At 44.6% G+C, this 16,335-nt stretch overlaps 1 protein-coding gene across 2 annotated transcripts in view; it reads right to left on the bottom strand.

Moving 5' to 3' along the window:
• itfg2 (integrin alpha FG-GAP repeat containing 2) overlaps window positions 1-16,335 on the bottom strand; it is a 156,906-nt gene that overhangs the window by 42,679 nt on the left and 97,892 nt on the right. For both annotated transcript variants that reach the window (XM_072484676.1, XM_072484675.1), the window contains exons 9-10: window positions 6,481-6,572; window positions 1,578-1,695 (exon numbers count right to left, since the gene is read on the bottom strand). In XM_072484676.1, the coding sequence (XP_072340777.1) occupies window positions 1,578-1,695; window positions 6,481-6,572 (210 nt within the window). The remainder of the gene's footprint in view (window positions 1-1,577; window positions 1,696-6,480; window positions 6,573-16,335) is intronic.

Raw genomic sequence — 16,335 nt, 5'->3', positions numbered from 1 at the left:
GGCAGACTTCGTAGGTCACATCCCCTCTTCAAGCTACTCCATTTTACCTTGAACTGAAGGAAAGTTTAAAATATAACCATTTAATGAAGTCTGACAATGTAACAATCTGCTTCCAACAGCTCCCTTACTGATACTACTTCAGTCCCACAAATAGTTGGACTCAGGTAATCTCTCAAACCAGTGTGCTGAAGATGTTAAATCAGCTAACTAGCAGGTGAAACTAAGGGCTGGAATTTTGGCCTGTGGAGGTGGACAGGATCTAAGAACAGCCCTGCCTATCCCCTAGTTCCATCCAGCCTCAGGGCAATTTTTGAAGGTGACAGATCATGGGGAGGCCACAGGGCTACCCGCCCACACATGGTGGGTAGCTGACATGACTCATCAAGAGCCACTCGAGTACAATTAAAGGAGGCCTGCTGGGGTTTTTGAGTCAGCCTTCAGGCTTAAGCAGCAGTGGGAGCTAATTTAGCTGCCCAGTGACAGGCCTCCAGTGACAGGCTGTGGTCCAATGCTCCAGGCAAGCCCAGAGGACTTCCCTGCCTGTCTGAGTGCAGGAGCAGCCACAGGCATTCCCCACCCTATCCTCCTACAGACTAAGGTGGCCTGGCTGCAGAATCCATTTTTTAATTTAAAGTTTCAAATGTTGGAGGGGGCATTTCCATCTTGAACCACCCTCTCTGCTCTTACTTATCTTCCATCGTTGACTGCTGCTTATTTCAAGCAGGGAAGCTTGAGATTTCAACCTGCGAGATTATGGCTCCCATAATTGGACGGCAAACCTGTCTCAAGTCCAAATTAGGGATTGCCCTATGAAAATCACAAGGAGTGACTGTTTTCCCCAAGGAATAGGTTCAACATCCAGAAACAGTCCCAAACTGTCTCCTGCCCTAAATGAAAAGTTCAGTCCTAATTGTTGTAGTACTTGCCAATTCCCTGCTTTGCTCCTAAAATTACTTTTTAAATTTTTTTTGTTGAATTATTCCAATTAAGGGGCAATTTAGCGTGGCCAATCCACCTACACGGCACATTATTGGGTTGTGGAGGTGAGACCCACTAGGAGAATGTGCAAACTCCAATGGACAGTGACCTGGGACTAGGACCAAACCCCGGTCCTCGGTGTTGTTGGGCAGCAGTGCTAACCACTGTGTCTATAATTACTTTTAAAACAAAAACTACAGCAGAAAAATAATGCAGAAGTCAGAAAGAGGAAGCTAAAGTTGTGATTATAAATAGAAAGCAATTAAATTGCAGATACTGGAAATCTGAAGCAAAACAAAGTGTTTCAATAAGTGGTCCATACCTGAAACGTTAACTTAGCTGCTCTCTCCACAGATGTTAAGTGGTTCCAGAAATTTAAAGTCAACAATCATTTGTTTCTAAAATTGATCTTGATATCCCCTTCCCTTTCAGAAATCTATGGGCGGAATTTAATGGCCCCAGCAGGGCTGGGGTCGGAAAATGCAGTGAGCCATTTAAAAGTCCACTGACTTCAGCAGGATCAGAAGATCCCGACAGCGAGAGGGGCTTAAAATTCTACCCTACGTATGAATGAATAGTTACTTGAGTCTGACACTTACCAGCACAAAATGCACTGACATTCTCATCAAACTGAAATCGGACAACAGACCTATTTTGGTCAATGATGTAGGTTTGACCATCCCAAGCACAGGCCACTACTTCCTCTCGTCCATCACCCTGAAGAAAGTGCAGACGACAATTATGCCATGTCTCAATATACATATACCACAAAACAGCTATGGACACCTACTTTCAATAACATCTGTGTTTGTATGTCATAGAAATATTGCCTTCTGGCCTGAAATTATTCAAAATGTGATTGCCACAGCACTGTTCACTTTAGATCATTATTGGTTTTAAAGTCAAAATTGGTTTAAATGGCATGCACCTCCAACATGTGTCTCAAACTACTGACAGCACAGATGTCTGTAAACTACCAGCAGACTAAGATTTGGTCTAGAAATAGGGAAATAGGAGGCAGAATTATCAAACTTTTATTAAATTCTACTCTCAAGCAGAATTTAATAAACGTTATCACACAGATGCCTCCATTAAATAGAACAAGTCTTTCTAGAACGCTCTTTTTTAACAGTCTAACTTGAGCATTTGCATAAGAATACTATTTCTAATTTTCCTCTGTTAAGAGTATTAAGTTGAAAATATATATTTTCATGTATTTTATTTTATGTTAAGTTTAACAATTCTCCCTCCTCTGATCACTTTCACCTTCCAGGCCAAGTTCTCAAAGACATATATATCCTACATTTGAAATGGTAAGTAAGTAGGTTTCATAGGCAAGTTTCATTCAAGTAGGCCTCTAATTACACCACTCGAAATCACCGACGGCACCTTATCGTAGAACCCCCCTGTCAGCCTACAGCCCCGAGTTTAGCCTCAATCCCAGCCTCTGTTCCTGCTTCGAGCTAAATTGAACCTCCAGCCAGTGCAGCGCTTGGTCCGAAATTATGATTCTCGCATACTCTGCCCCCACCACCCCTATCAACACCTCTCGGCTCACCACAAAAAAATAAATTCTGGAGTATACTTTGTGTACTTGTGAGAAGGAGTACTCCCTCTCCCTGGGTTGTTAAACAGCCACAGGTCCACCATACCCACCCTTTCCATAAACCCTCCCAGCTCCTTCGTCATCTGCAGCCTTCCAATTGACCTGGGGCTCGACCTGTCCACCCTCAGCTCCAGCACGCAATTGAAGTCCCCTCCCACAATCAACTGATGTGTGGCCAAGTCTGGAATCGCTCCCAGCAGCCCCCTCATGAACCCTGTCATCCCAATTTGTTGCATATACATTCACTAGCACCACCGACGTCCCCTCCAGTACCCCGCTCACTTTCCCACCTGGGTCCCGTACTTCCTTGGCACTTACGAACCCCATCTTCTTACTCAACAGAATGGCCATCCCCGTGGCTTCAAGTCAAGTCCCGTGTGAAATACCTGACCCATCCATGAACCTAACCTGATCCCTCACCCAGAGGTGATTCTCCTGCAGAAAGACCACCCCGCCTTCCAGCTCCTCAAGTGCACAAAGACACGAGATCTCTTCTCCCTAAACCAGGCCCCTCCAAGATGGCCCCCTTCTCCGCCCATGCTTCTCCTCCAACACTGCCAAGTTGCATCCCTCTTCTCCACCACCCTCCAGCCCCTACACTAACAGCATCCTCCGAACTCCGTTGTTCCAACTCCGCCGTCTCCCATCGATGATCAATCATCCCCCAGTTTATCAATAAAGTCATTAGCCTCCTCTGGGGTTTCAAAATAGTACTCCCGGCCTTCAAATGTCACTCATAGTTTCGCCGGGTACAGCACCCCGAGCCTGATCTGCCGACGACAGAGAGCCGCCTTGGCCCTGTTAAACCCAGCACTCTTTTTCGGCAGCTCTGCCACAATGTCCCGATATATTCGGACCTTATTTCCCTCCCATTCGCAGTTCTGCTTCTCCCTGTTCCACCGCAAGATCTTCTCTTTCTCCACAAACTTGCGGAGCCTCACAATCACTGCGCCGCCGCCCCCCCCCCCCCCCCGCCCCACTCTTGGCTTCTGCATTAGGGACCTTTGCACTCTATCCACTTTTGGGGCCTTGTCCAGCACCCCCTTCGCCACCAGCCCCGCAGGCATCCTCAAGCCGTATCTCGTAGCGCTTGTGTCTTTCACACCTTCAGGCAGGCCAAAGATACACAGGTTCTACCTTCTAGATCAGTTCTCCTGCTCCTCCAACTTTGCTCTTAGCGACTTGCAAAAGTCCCCCAGAATCATAGAATTTACAGTGCAGAAGGAGGCCATTCGGCCCATCGAGTCTGCACCGGCTCTTGGAAAGAGCACCCTACCCAAGGTCAACACCTCCACCCTATCCCCATAACCCAGTAACCCCACCCGACACTAAGGGCAATTCTGGACACCAAGGGCCATCTATCATGGCCAATCCACCTAACCTGCATATCTTTGGACAGAAGCCCCACCTCCGCCTCCAATGCCACCACCAGATCACTGTGGTCAGACATCACCCTCTCCATCTCCCGGACCTGCGACCCCTGTGCCTCCTAGCACTTCTCGATTCTCCCCATCGAGCCTTTCAGGGGTGCAACCGCTCATTCGATGGCCTTCGTTCGGTCTTCCTGCATCTAATTTATTTGTTGGCAGAACTTCTCTCTGATAAACGCCATCAGCTGCTCCATCTGTGGTTTTCCAACATGCGATGACCCTTCCCCCTCCGCCATCTGTCCAATTGTTGCTGCGCCACAGGTCTCTTCCAGTTCCTTGGCCAGGTCTTTAACCTTCTTCTGACGGGTCTGATAACCAGCAGACATGCCACTCCCAGGGGGGCAACCTCTCCTCCACACTTTCAGCTATACTTTCCCATCAAAATTCTCCCCTTTACGGGTAAAAAGAGTTCAAATCCAAGCCTTCAAGCCGGAGCTGCCACCACTCACTCCATGGCCGCCACCGGAAGTTTGCGCAGGAAAACATTTTTGATGAATGTAGGAACTTCAGATATGTTGTATAACAGATATTTAATGCAGTAAGGGTTAAAAGCTTGGGTTAGTAGTTTTTTTTAAGAATCCTGGGTTGAAAGATTTTGGGAGCCAGGGGTGTAATTAAAGCATTGCAAAAAGCTTGAGCAATGGAATTTGTTTGGATTAAGGGGATTACCTGTGGAGTTAATTAGATTTTAGCTTGATGTGATTACTGGGAGGAGCCAAGGTATCAGGCATTTTGTAGAAACGCAGTGTTATTTGGAGATGTGAGCAGAAGTCAAGCATCTCAGTTCAGTTAAAATATATGTCTGTGGATAGATTGGCAGTTTATTTCCAGGCAGTTCAAAAGGTAAGTCCAGGAAGTTAGAAGATGAGCTGAAACATGCTGAAGCAGCTTCTGAAGAAATACTGCCACAGTTCCTGCATGGTTCTGGCAGGATTCAGGTCTTTTCTTTAATGCAGTGTCAAAAAATCTCTCTTTCTCAAAGAACCTCTCTGTAAAACAGGTACATGTTTTTTAACAGTGGATTGATAGCTGAGCTGTTTTTGTTTAAGTGGAATAAAGATTGCAGTTAAGGGTTCCTGTATTCACTGTATTGATTAGCATTGTTTAAGGGTAATTGTAAGCTATTTTCTGGAGTGATGTTAAAGATATTTTAATACTGTGCTAGTAATAAAGCTGGTTTTAACATATCATATCCCTATTTTACATGAAACCACTCCTGGATTTGTGAAGAAAGCTGGCAATAAAGCTGCTCCCTCATGTGTTTGTAACCATTGCGATCAGAGGCTCCCTGCTCAATGAGTCACCTTATGAGAAAATACACAAGAGACAAAGACCAGGATTTTGTAGCCCTGCTGTGGCGGGACACACTGCAGGGAATGAGGCGAGCCAGTCAAAATTCCATTGACTTTCAGTGGGACTGGACAATCCCGGCAGTAGGCATGGCCAGAAAATCCCACGCTAAGATATCTCTTGCATGAGAGAATAAAGTAATTTGTAGTTAAAATAATACACCCTTAACATATAATTCCATCCTTTTTTTAAAAAACACCAATACACTGAAGATTTCTTTTACATAGGGATCCAAACTAGTGAGGTCCAGGAGGAACAACCTGTTTGCATTAAAATAGACCTAGGGAGGGCTGCACGGTAGTGCAGTGGGTTAGCACTGCTGCCTCACGGCGCCGAGGTCCCAGGTTCGATCCCGGCTCTGGGTCACTGTCCGTGTGGAGTTTGCACATTCTCCCAGTGTTTGCGTGGGTTTCGCCCCCACAGCCCAAAAATGTGCAAGCTAGGTGAATTGGCCACGCTAAATTGCCTCTTAATTGGAAAAAATGAATTGGGTACTCTAAATTTTTTTTAATTAAAAAAAAAATAGATCTAGGACCTTAATCGACAGGCCAAAGATGCACCCATCTGACGATAAAAGCAAATTACTGCGGATGCTGGAATCTGAAACAAAAACAGTAAATGCTGGACAATCTCAGCAGGTCTGGCAGCACTCGAACCTTTGACAAAGAGTCATTCAGACTCAAAACATTAGCTGCCTTCTCTCTCCATAGATGCTGTCAGACCTTCTCAGATCGTCCAGTATTTTCTGTTTTTGGTTCTCCTGAAGATGCTCAGGCCAAACCAATATTGCATTAGTAATAACACCTTTTTCACACTCAGGCCTGGATGGCTATTTTTTTGCCTATACCAATATGGCAGGCAGCGTACTTCAGGCCAATACTGGGCATGTTATTTCTGTCCATTATGCTGAAGACTTACATACCTGTTTAGTGCCATTGTATTTATAGACTTCAATTATTAAGATTTATAGAAGCCTTGTCATTTTACAGACAAACTCAATTTACATGAATAGGTTCAAGAAATAGCTTGGTATTTTGTGATATTTAGATGATAAAATAAAACAGTTTAGAAGCACGGTGATACAGAATCTTCAATGACGATCATGGTAATACTCACTGTAACATCTAATTTTTCCAAGGCAAAGAGCTGGTGATCTACTTGAACAGACCACAGGAGTTTATCTGACCCATCCATCAGCTTCAGTGTACCTGTGCAGAGACAATAGAGCTTTACTCAATTTATTGATGAATAGGACTCCAATTAGATACGCATCAAACCTTTAGAGGAAAAAAGGTGCCTTGGCAAGCTAAGCAGGAGAAAAGGAAATATTCTCACAATCTTAGAAATTAATATTTTTCTGTTGGTGTCAGATTAATATATATGAGTTTTCATTCTAACCTTTTCACAACTCCTTGTAGGGTAATTGAGATATGGCATCTTCATGATGTCATCACGATGCATTCCTGAGGTTGTCTAGTAGAAGCTGTGTGCTTACTAATAGGAACAAATCAACTGTATTACCTTTCCTCCCTCCACTCCCTTGATTAGATCTGTTACTGCCACAGCTTGGAAATGGAAGCATCCTAAAGTGTTGCAAAGAGTCAAAAAAAAAAAAGTGTTGCTACAGTTGGAGGGAGTATCACTCCTCAAAATGGCACCCAAGGCTCCAAAGATATGGGATTTAAAGGAAGACTTGTGCGCCTCAGGAGGACAGTCCACCATCAGATCCTAGTAGCGTCACAAATTTAACTGCAAGCAAGATCTTAATTAAACCCAGTTAGCTGTTGCCACTGTCAAACAGCAAGCTTGTGCTGGCACCCTGACACAAGATTCTCCAACTTTGCTCCGGGAATCCCCCCAAGGGATGGGGAAAATCCTGCCCATTAACTCTGTTTCTCTGTCCATAGATGGTTGTTTGGCCTTTGAGTATTTCCTGCATTCCCTGTTCATATTTTAGGCTTGTAGCCTACTTTACTTATTTGGTTCGTTGATTCCAGTATTATTTAGTTAACAGTGTTTAATTAATTTATTATCTCTACTTTTTTCTAAAAACTTAATTTATGGACATAATTCATGAATTTTGTCCCAGGGAGCTGTGGGAGGCGAGGGAGGTGATTGCAGGGGCTCTAACATAAACTTTTAATTCCTCTCTGGCCACGGGACTCCTCTCTGTTGCCAGAGGACTGGAGAACAGCTAATGTGATCCCACTATTTCAGAAATGTTGGAGAGAAAAGCCAGGGAACTATCGACCAGTATGTCATGTCAGTGGTAGGGAAACTATTGGCAAAAATTCTGAAGGAGAGAATCTATCTCTACTTGGAGAGGCAAGGTTTGATCAGGAATAGTCAGCATGGCTTTGTCAGAGGGAGGTCATGCCAAACAAATTTGATTGGATTTTTTGAGCATGTGAGGTGTGTAGATGAGGGTAGTGCTGTTGATTTAGTTTACATGGATTTCTGCAAAGCATTTGACAAGGTCCCAAATGGGAGATTTATAAAGAATGCACATGGGATACAGGGGAACTTGATAAAGTGAATTCAAAACTGGCTGAGCTGCAGGAAACAGAGGGTGATGACAGACGGCAGCTTTAGTGACTGGAAGCCAGTGTCCAGTGATATATCTGGGTCCCCTATTATTCGTAATTTTTATAAATGACTTAGATGACTATGTAGGGGGTAGGATCAGTAAGTTTGCGGATGACCCAAAGATAGACTGGGTGGTTAACAGTGAGGCTGAGAGTCTTGGGTTACAGGAAGATATAGACGGGATGGTCAAATGGGCAGAAAAGTGGCAGGTGGAATTTAACTCTGAAAAGTGTGAGGTGTTACACTTTGGAAGGAGCAATTTGACAAGGAAATATGAATGGCACCACACTGGGAAGTCCTGAGGAACAAAGGGGCCTTGGCGTGTTTGTAAATAGATCTCTGAGGGCAGAAGGGCAGGTTAATAGGGTGGTGAAAAAGGCATATGGTACACTTGCCTTTATCAATCATGGCATAGATTACAAAAGCAAGGAAGTCATGTTGGAGCTATATAGAACATTGGTGAGGCCACAGCTGGAGTACTGTGTGCAGGTCTGGTCACCACATTATAGAAAGGATGTGAATGCACTTGGGCGGGTGCAGAGGCGATTCACCAGGATGGTACCTGGGATGGGACATTTTAGTTACGAAGAGAGGTTGGATAGGCTTAGGTTATTTTCGCCAGAGCAGAGAAGACTGTGGGGAGATCTGATTGAGGTGTACAAGATTATGAGAGGCATGGACAGTGTAGATAGGAAACAACTGCTCGCCTTAGTTGAGGGGTCGGTTACGAGGGGACACAAGTTCAAGGTGAGAGGTGGGAGGTTCAGGGTGGATTTGAGGAAAAACGTTTTTACCCAGAGGGTGGCGACGGTCTGGAAGGCACTGCCTGGGAGGGTGGTAGAAGCGGGTTGCCTCACATCCTTTAAAAAGTACCTGGATGAGCACTTGCCACGTCTTAACATTCAAGGCTATGGGCCAAGTGCTGGGAAATGGGATTAGGATTGGCAGATCAGGTGCCTTGCATGCTGCGGTGCAGACTTGATAGGCCGAAGGGCCTTTTCTACACTGTTACATTTCTGTGAATTTGTGCTCAGGTTAAGCTTGTAACACAAAGCCCCAATCTATTTTAGGAGTTTCATTATCCTTCCATGCTGGTCCGGGGGGTTTGAGATGTAGAGGAGCATGTCATCCACGTAGAGTGAAACTCTGTGCTCTCTGTCCCCCCGTTTGGGTACCTCTCCACCAGTTCACCATTCTGAGGGCGATCGCCAGCGACTCGATTGCCAGAGCAAACAGCAGCAGGAATAGCGGGCATCCCTGCCATATCGCTCTGTGCAGCTGGACGTATTTAGAGCTGGTGGTGCTTGTCCGTACACTCGCCATGGGAGCACTGTACAGTAGTTTCACCCAGGTGGTGAACCCTGGTCTGAACCCAAACCATTCCACTACCTCTATGAGGTACTTCTGTTCAACTCTGTTGAAGGCCTTTTCTGCGCTTAAGGAGATGATCACTTCTGCTGTTCTCTCCCCGGATGGGGGTCATAATCATGTTCAGCAGGTGCCTAATGCTCAATGTTAGCTGCCTACCATGACAAAGCTCTCCAACTGCCTCGCAAAGGCCTTCGCCAGGATCTTTGCATCTACGTTGAGTAGTGAGATAGACCTGTAGAACCCGCACTCACTCGGGTCTTTGCCCTTTTTTGGGTATAAGCAATATTGAGGCTTGTGACAGTGCTGGTGGCAGGGTGCCCTTACTTGCAAGTCTGCGAACATCTCCTGCAAGTGCCAGGCTAATGCTGACACAAATCCTTTGTACAAGTCCACCGGGAATCCATCTGGCTTCACGCCATCCCCTCCTACATGGAGTTGATAATCTCCATGACTTTCCCCAGTTCTAAAGGTGCTTCGGGGCCCCATCTCTTATCTTCCCCCATGACTGGCATGTCCAGTCCGTCAAGGAACTACTTCATCTTCGAGTGCTCCTCCGGGGGCTGAGTTGCAAAGTCTTTGTTGATCTTTTCTGCTGCGGCAACTAGCCTCCTGCTTTTGTCTTTAACCTGAGCTATTTCCCTTGTGACTGCCTGCTTTCTCAGCCGGTGAGCCAGCAGGCGGCAGGTTTTGTCTCCGTGTTCATAGAAGGTTCCCCATGTCTGCCGAAACTGGTGCATTGCTTTCCCAGTGGAGAACAGGTCAAAATCCATTTGTAGCTTTTTCCCCTCCGCCAGTAGTTCCACAGTCGAGGCCGAGGAGTACTGACGATCCATCTCCAGTATGGAGTCAACCAGCTGTTGCCTAGCCGCCTTATCGACCAAGAAGGACGGGGGGGGGGATTGCACCTGGCCTGTCTCCAGTCTTACATCTACATAGAGTGGAGCATGGTCGGAGATTACTGTCGCGGAGTATTCCGCTTGCACTACGCCTGGAAGCACTGCTTTCCCCACTACAAAGAAGTTGCCTCACACTACCGCTTGAAGCTCTGCTTTTCCCACTACAAAGAAGTTGATCCTGGTATATAGCCTGTGGACCTGGGAGAAGAAGGAGAACCCCTTCTCCCCTCGGTGTCTGAACCTCCATGGGTCCGCTGCCCCCCCTACTTTCCCTCCATCTAGAGTTTTCTTCCCCCCCGCCGCCAGGCACACTCTTCCTGTCAGGAGTTCTGCCGCTGAACCCCTCACCCGTACTTCTCTGTGCTAGCTCACCCACTAGTGTGGTGCTCATCCGCAAGTAGGTGCCCTCTTCAAGCAACCTTCACCTTCCCCCACCCATTGCTTTTCTCTCCCTCTACCCTTTCCCCCATCTCACCCCTTTCTGCATCCTAACACACTCACCCCCTCCTTCCTGAGACTCATAGTCAGATAGAAGATGAGGCAGAACTATCCCACTTAATTAGTCTCCTCTTTTCAAACCTATGAAACTAAAGTTCTGGTTCACTGCCGGTGTCACTGCCTACTCACATTCGTTGGTGCACAAATGTGTCTACTTCTGCTGGTGCAGTAGAGTAGTACTCCCTACCCTGGAAAGTCATCCAGAGTTTAGCACAGTACAGAATCAAAAACCGCCCTTGGCTTTTGTATAGGGCCACTTTGGTTGCGTTGAATTCTGCTCTGCGCTTGGCCAGGTCTGCCCCAATGTCCTAATACACACTAATCGAGTGTCCCGCCCACCTACATGACTGTGTGCTGTCCACAATTCAGGATATTTCCCCGGTCTTGGTACCGATGCAATCTTGTGATGATGGCCCGCAGCTGCTCCCCGACATTGGCCGGAGTGACCCATAGGCTCTGTCCGCTGCGGGGGGGTTGGGAATGCTTTCCCCTCCAACAAGCTTGCCACATACTATGTAATGTTCATGTCCTCAATACCCTCCAGTAGGCACACAATGCGGAGGTTTTGACGGCCTGACTGGTTCTCTTAGTCTTTGACCTTTCCCTTCCAGCATCCCTTGCGTCACAACCAACTTTGCCATCTCTGTGTCTAGTGAGGCGATCCGGTCGCTCTGGCCGGTCGCAGCCTTCTCTAGCTCACGGATTGTCACCTCCTGTGTCTCCAGTCGCCACTTTGCTTTTTCCAGCGGTTATTGAAAGGGGACCAGTGCCTCCGTTACCGCCGCCTTCACATTCGTTATCATTTCTCTGCGCAATTGGAGCTCCTGCATCAGGAGGTCCATCAATTCGTCTATCGGTGGGGTAGTCTGACAAATGTTCTGGCGGTCCATCCATTCGGGTGCGGCTGATTCCTCGTCGCCCCGTATGTTCGTTATCTCCTCAATCTTCCTCCCCAGGCCTTTGCTGCTTTTGCCGTCCTTTCGGCTCATCAAATTGTTGCTTGGCATGCCTTGTTCGTTGTGGTGGTGTTGGGGTCTTTTTTCCGGGTTTAGCGGTCTATTGTTGGGCTATAAGTTCCTAATTTCAAGTTTTCAGGAGGAGGGCCACCTTTCCCGTGACCGCTCACCGGAAGTCTTCCATCCTTGCTTCTTTTAGCAAACTAGAAGGCAGTCCATTTGGAACACACAAGGCGCTTAAATATTATAAAATCAAGGTAACTAAATCTAGAAATGTTTACAAAGTAAATTTAAACTAGGAATGCACACTATGAGCAAGTAGCAACCAAATGACAGTAAAAATAACTTTTGTTTTTTAAATGTGGCAAAGTGACTCAGTTAATGATACTTTACTCAGTAGAAGGAAGGTTTTACAGTCATATGCTTTAAATAAAATGTGTTTGCTCTTTATATTGCTGCTTGACGTATATTATTGTCATTACATTGAAATCCAGCTGCATTTGATCTGCTATGAATTAGTTTTTTAAATTCTCAGAATTGACCTGCAATCAACCAAATTCACACCATCAACATTAGGTGTCAGAGGTGTCTTGCTGGATTCACTTGACTGACATCAAAATTGTTGGAAGTAGAGGCTGTCATTTGGATTCTATAACACAGGAATTCAAACATTGAGCACATACGACAAGAATGGAAGTAATCACCCAGATTTGTCTGGGTATCATCAAATTGAGGTCAGAGCATCACGTTTAAATAACTTGTATGATGTTCATGTCCTTTCATTTTCACTCTGATCGCTTGAACCATGTCTAATACACAGCAGCAATTACTGGACACAAGTGGGATATATTCCAATTACAGCATTGTCCATCATCTGGATAATCATACAACAATCCTTCCTTCTATTTAAAAGAGTAACACGTCATCACCCTCTCTATAATTACTATTCCATTGGCTCCTGACTACAAAAAGTGGTAATTGAGCTAATTGAGACACTTAAATTGAGCAATTAATTATAGTCCACAATATTAGCGTTCATATAAAAGAAGAGTGCTGTGTGAAGACAGGAAATGCTAAACCAAATAACTCATTGAAGTAAAGGAGGATGTCAAAATAAGCTTCCAGCCTGCTGTGTCATCCAAGAAAGGAGCTCGCCCCTGCTGCTCTAACAATCCTAATTATCCAATGCTACACAAGCAGACTTTGGATGACATGCAAAGGAAAAAGGGCCTTTTTAAAAAGTTAAAAATATACCAGCAATTAGCCACAACTGTACACACAAAAAAGGTTCTTCACGGCTTCAAGGCCTATTACTTGAACTGAAATAAGTTGAAACAATTCTACCTTATAATTTGCTAAATTATAAAGAAAGTAAAACTGAATCATTAAAATCTATTTTCTATAGGCCATTTAAAAACAGCACATCCAAACTTTCAGCTTTTTTGAAAAACAATGAGTGTGCAAATCTTCAAATACTGAAATTTGACGGGCAGCACAGTGGCATAGTGGTTAGCACTGCTGCCTCACGGCGCTGAGGTCCCAATTCTCAATCCATGCCAATATATTACTTCCAATGCTACGTGGTTTAATTTGCACACTAACCTCTTATGTGGGGCTTTATCAAAAACTTTCTGAAAATCCAAATACACCAACATCCACTGGTTCACCCTCATTTATTCTACTAGTTACATCCTCTAAAAACCCTGGTAATTTGTGAAACACGATGGCACTTTCATAAACCCATGTTGACTTTGTCTAATCCCTTTGATATTTTCTCACGTGTCCTCTTATTGCATCCTTTATAATAGACTATCATTTTCCCTATTACTGATGTTAAACTAACTGGTTCAAGAAAGCAGCTCACCACCAATTTCTCAAGGGAAATTAGGGATGAGCAACAAATGCTGGCCTAGCCAGCAAAGCCCACATCCTGTAAAAATGAATTTTTTACAGATTCAGTTTTCTCCCTCCGTAATTTTTTAAATAACAGGGTTATATTTGCCACCCTTCAATCTGCTGGAACTGTTCCAGAATTAACAGAATTTTGGAAGATGTTCATTATCAGGCGCTGGAGATTTATCAGCTTTCAATCCCATTAATTTCTCCAGCATTATTTCTCTAGTAATACTAATTTCCTTCAATTTGCTTTTCTCACTAGACCCTTGATTAAGTTTCATTATTGTTCAAAATTTAGATTACCACTGTCGAATCACCCCATTAATTTCTCTACCTTATGGAGAACCACTCCTGATTCTCCACAAAACCAAATCTTTCCTGCTTAGTGTCATTCTAGCACATCTAGTGGTCTACTACTGCTGCTGTTGCTTGTGTATATCTGCCCTGTGACCTCTCTAAAGGCCTTGACACCCATCCTAAAATACAAAAGAATTGGACACGATCCTTTAGCTGGGATCAGTCCAGCATTTTATAAATGTGCTTATTATGTACTCTCTGGCCCTGACTTTATCTCAAGAGGTGGGTAGAGAGCTTGGTGGGAGTGGGGGTGCAGTTCTGTGGGTGCAATAATTTAGCCTGGAGCTGATTTACATTTTTCCCGAACATTTCCCAGCTGTGGCCAGCCAGATTGAGAGACTGGTCCACTATTCGGCCCCAGGACCCAACCAAGGAGAGGAGAAAGGGAGGGATCAAAAAGGCCAATAATGGTAGAGTCCTTGTTATTCGAGTATGTCCAAGCTGCAAGCGATTTCATCATCTTCTGTGGGTCCTCTTCCGACTGAAGAGTCCAATGAAGGAAAGGAATGAAGTCCACAAAACTGGCAGTTCATGTTGCCATTGCTGGTGCTGGGGAAACTTCTGCAGTTGCGTTACCTCTGGCCTTCCTGTGGGCACATCAGGTGATCTAAGTTTGACGTAGGTGGTCCATTAAACATGCTGAACCAAATTTCAGTGCGTGTCTCAACAGAGACCAATCAGCTGCAGCATTTTCTCAGGAAAGGTGGTTTGGAATGCAAAATTTTGAGATGCTCTTTATCAAAGTCTACTTGTATCATTTGTACTGACCACCTTGATGTTGTTTGCCATGAGAAGGTCTGTTCAGGGATTCTATAATCAACCATGTGGGAGATATGGCCTGCTCATCCAAGTTGAAATTTCTGGAGAGCGGTCTGTGCTATTGACTCCAGATGATGAAGGATCTCATTGCTTGTGACTTTGTCCTGCTATCAGGTCTGATCTCAGGTGTCATTGGTAGAAGTTCTCCAGAGCATTGGAAAGGGCAAGGACAGACATTGGGTGGAGGGTGAATAATTGGATCTAGAGGCTTGATTGGAGGCCATGGCTATGGCACAATTAGGGTTCAGGATCAGGAGAAGATAGGACAAGGCAAAACAGTAGATTTGGGAGGGAGGTGGGGGGCAAGGTTGAAGGGTTTGCTTCACAAACTCATGCTGATATTATCATGTGAGAGTACCTTTAAGAAATGTATCTTTAAGAAATGGTGGAGCTGGGCTGTCTGTCAGCTTTTACTTTTGTTTTAGGCTGTTTGCTGCAGGGTGTTTTATAGTTTTGTTTTCAGAGCTGGATAGCTGCAGTCACAGCCAGAAGGGGTATTAGTCTCTCTCTCTCTCTCTGTATTCTAAAGACTGTAAATCGATCCTTTGGTGATTTAAAACTAATAACTGCTCTCAGTAGTGACTTTAACCTGATGTGCTTCTGTTTAAAAGGTGCTTCTGTTTAAAGGTTTTTTTTAAAGTCTTCTGGATGTTAAAAGGACAGCTTAAGCATTACTTAGTGTTGTATTCTTTGGGGGTTGTATTTGAATTGATGGTTGCTAAGATGTTCACTGTATGTTTTAAAAAGGTTAACTTGAGTTCATAGAATAAACATTGTTTTGCTTTAAAAAATACTTTTCCATTTCTGCTGTACCACACCTGTAGAGTGGGTCGTGTGCTCCCCATACCACAATCTATTAAAAGTTGTGGGTCAGCTGAACTCCATGATACACTTTGGGGTTCTCTAAACCCTGGCCCATAACAATATTCATATATTGACCAATATTATTCAAAGTGCCATAAATGGTGTTCTAATCCTCATTGGTTTTTTTTTAAATAGAGACCCGGCATTTGCAGTCCTCTGTTCTCTATCCTTTCCCAATTCTTGGGTTTGGAGGACTGTGTCCAAAATGATTGTAGTTAGAGCCTCCACAACTTCCACCCTTGTGTTCCCCAACAACATGGGATACATTCAACCCGGCTCAGGTGACTTATCTGCTTTGAGTGCTGACAACCTTTTAAATGCCTTCTATTTATTTTTATCTTATTCTATTTCATCACTACTTCCTCTTTTACTGTGATATTGGCTGCATCCTCTTCTTTAATGAAGACAGGTCCAAAGTGCCCTCTGCCTCCACAAGGTGATCATTTTCATCCCTAATGAGTCCCATCCTATTCTGACTTCCCTGTTAGTATTTAGATTTTATAAAATAATATGAGCTTTTCTGTTATGTTGCCACTAACCTGTTCTCATAAAAAAAGTTTGTCCCTCTTTTTTTCTATAAATTTTGAGTACCCAATTCTTTTTTTCCAATTAAGGGACAATTTAGCATGGCCAATCCACCTAACCTACACATCTTTGGGTTGTGGGGTGAGACCTACACAGAAAGGGAGAGTATGTGCAAACTCCACATGGACAGTGACCCGGGGCCA

Source organism: Scyliorhinus torazame, chromosome 19 (genome assembly GCF_047496885.1).
Source record: "Scyliorhinus torazame isolate Kashiwa2021f chromosome 19, sScyTor2.1, whole genome shotgun sequence".
Taxonomy (NCBI): domain Eukaryota; kingdom Metazoa; phylum Chordata; class Chondrichthyes; order Carcharhiniformes; family Scyliorhinidae; genus Scyliorhinus; species Scyliorhinus torazame.
Note: the sequence above shows the minus strand (reverse complement) of the source record. Positions and strands in the feature narration are given on the sequence as shown.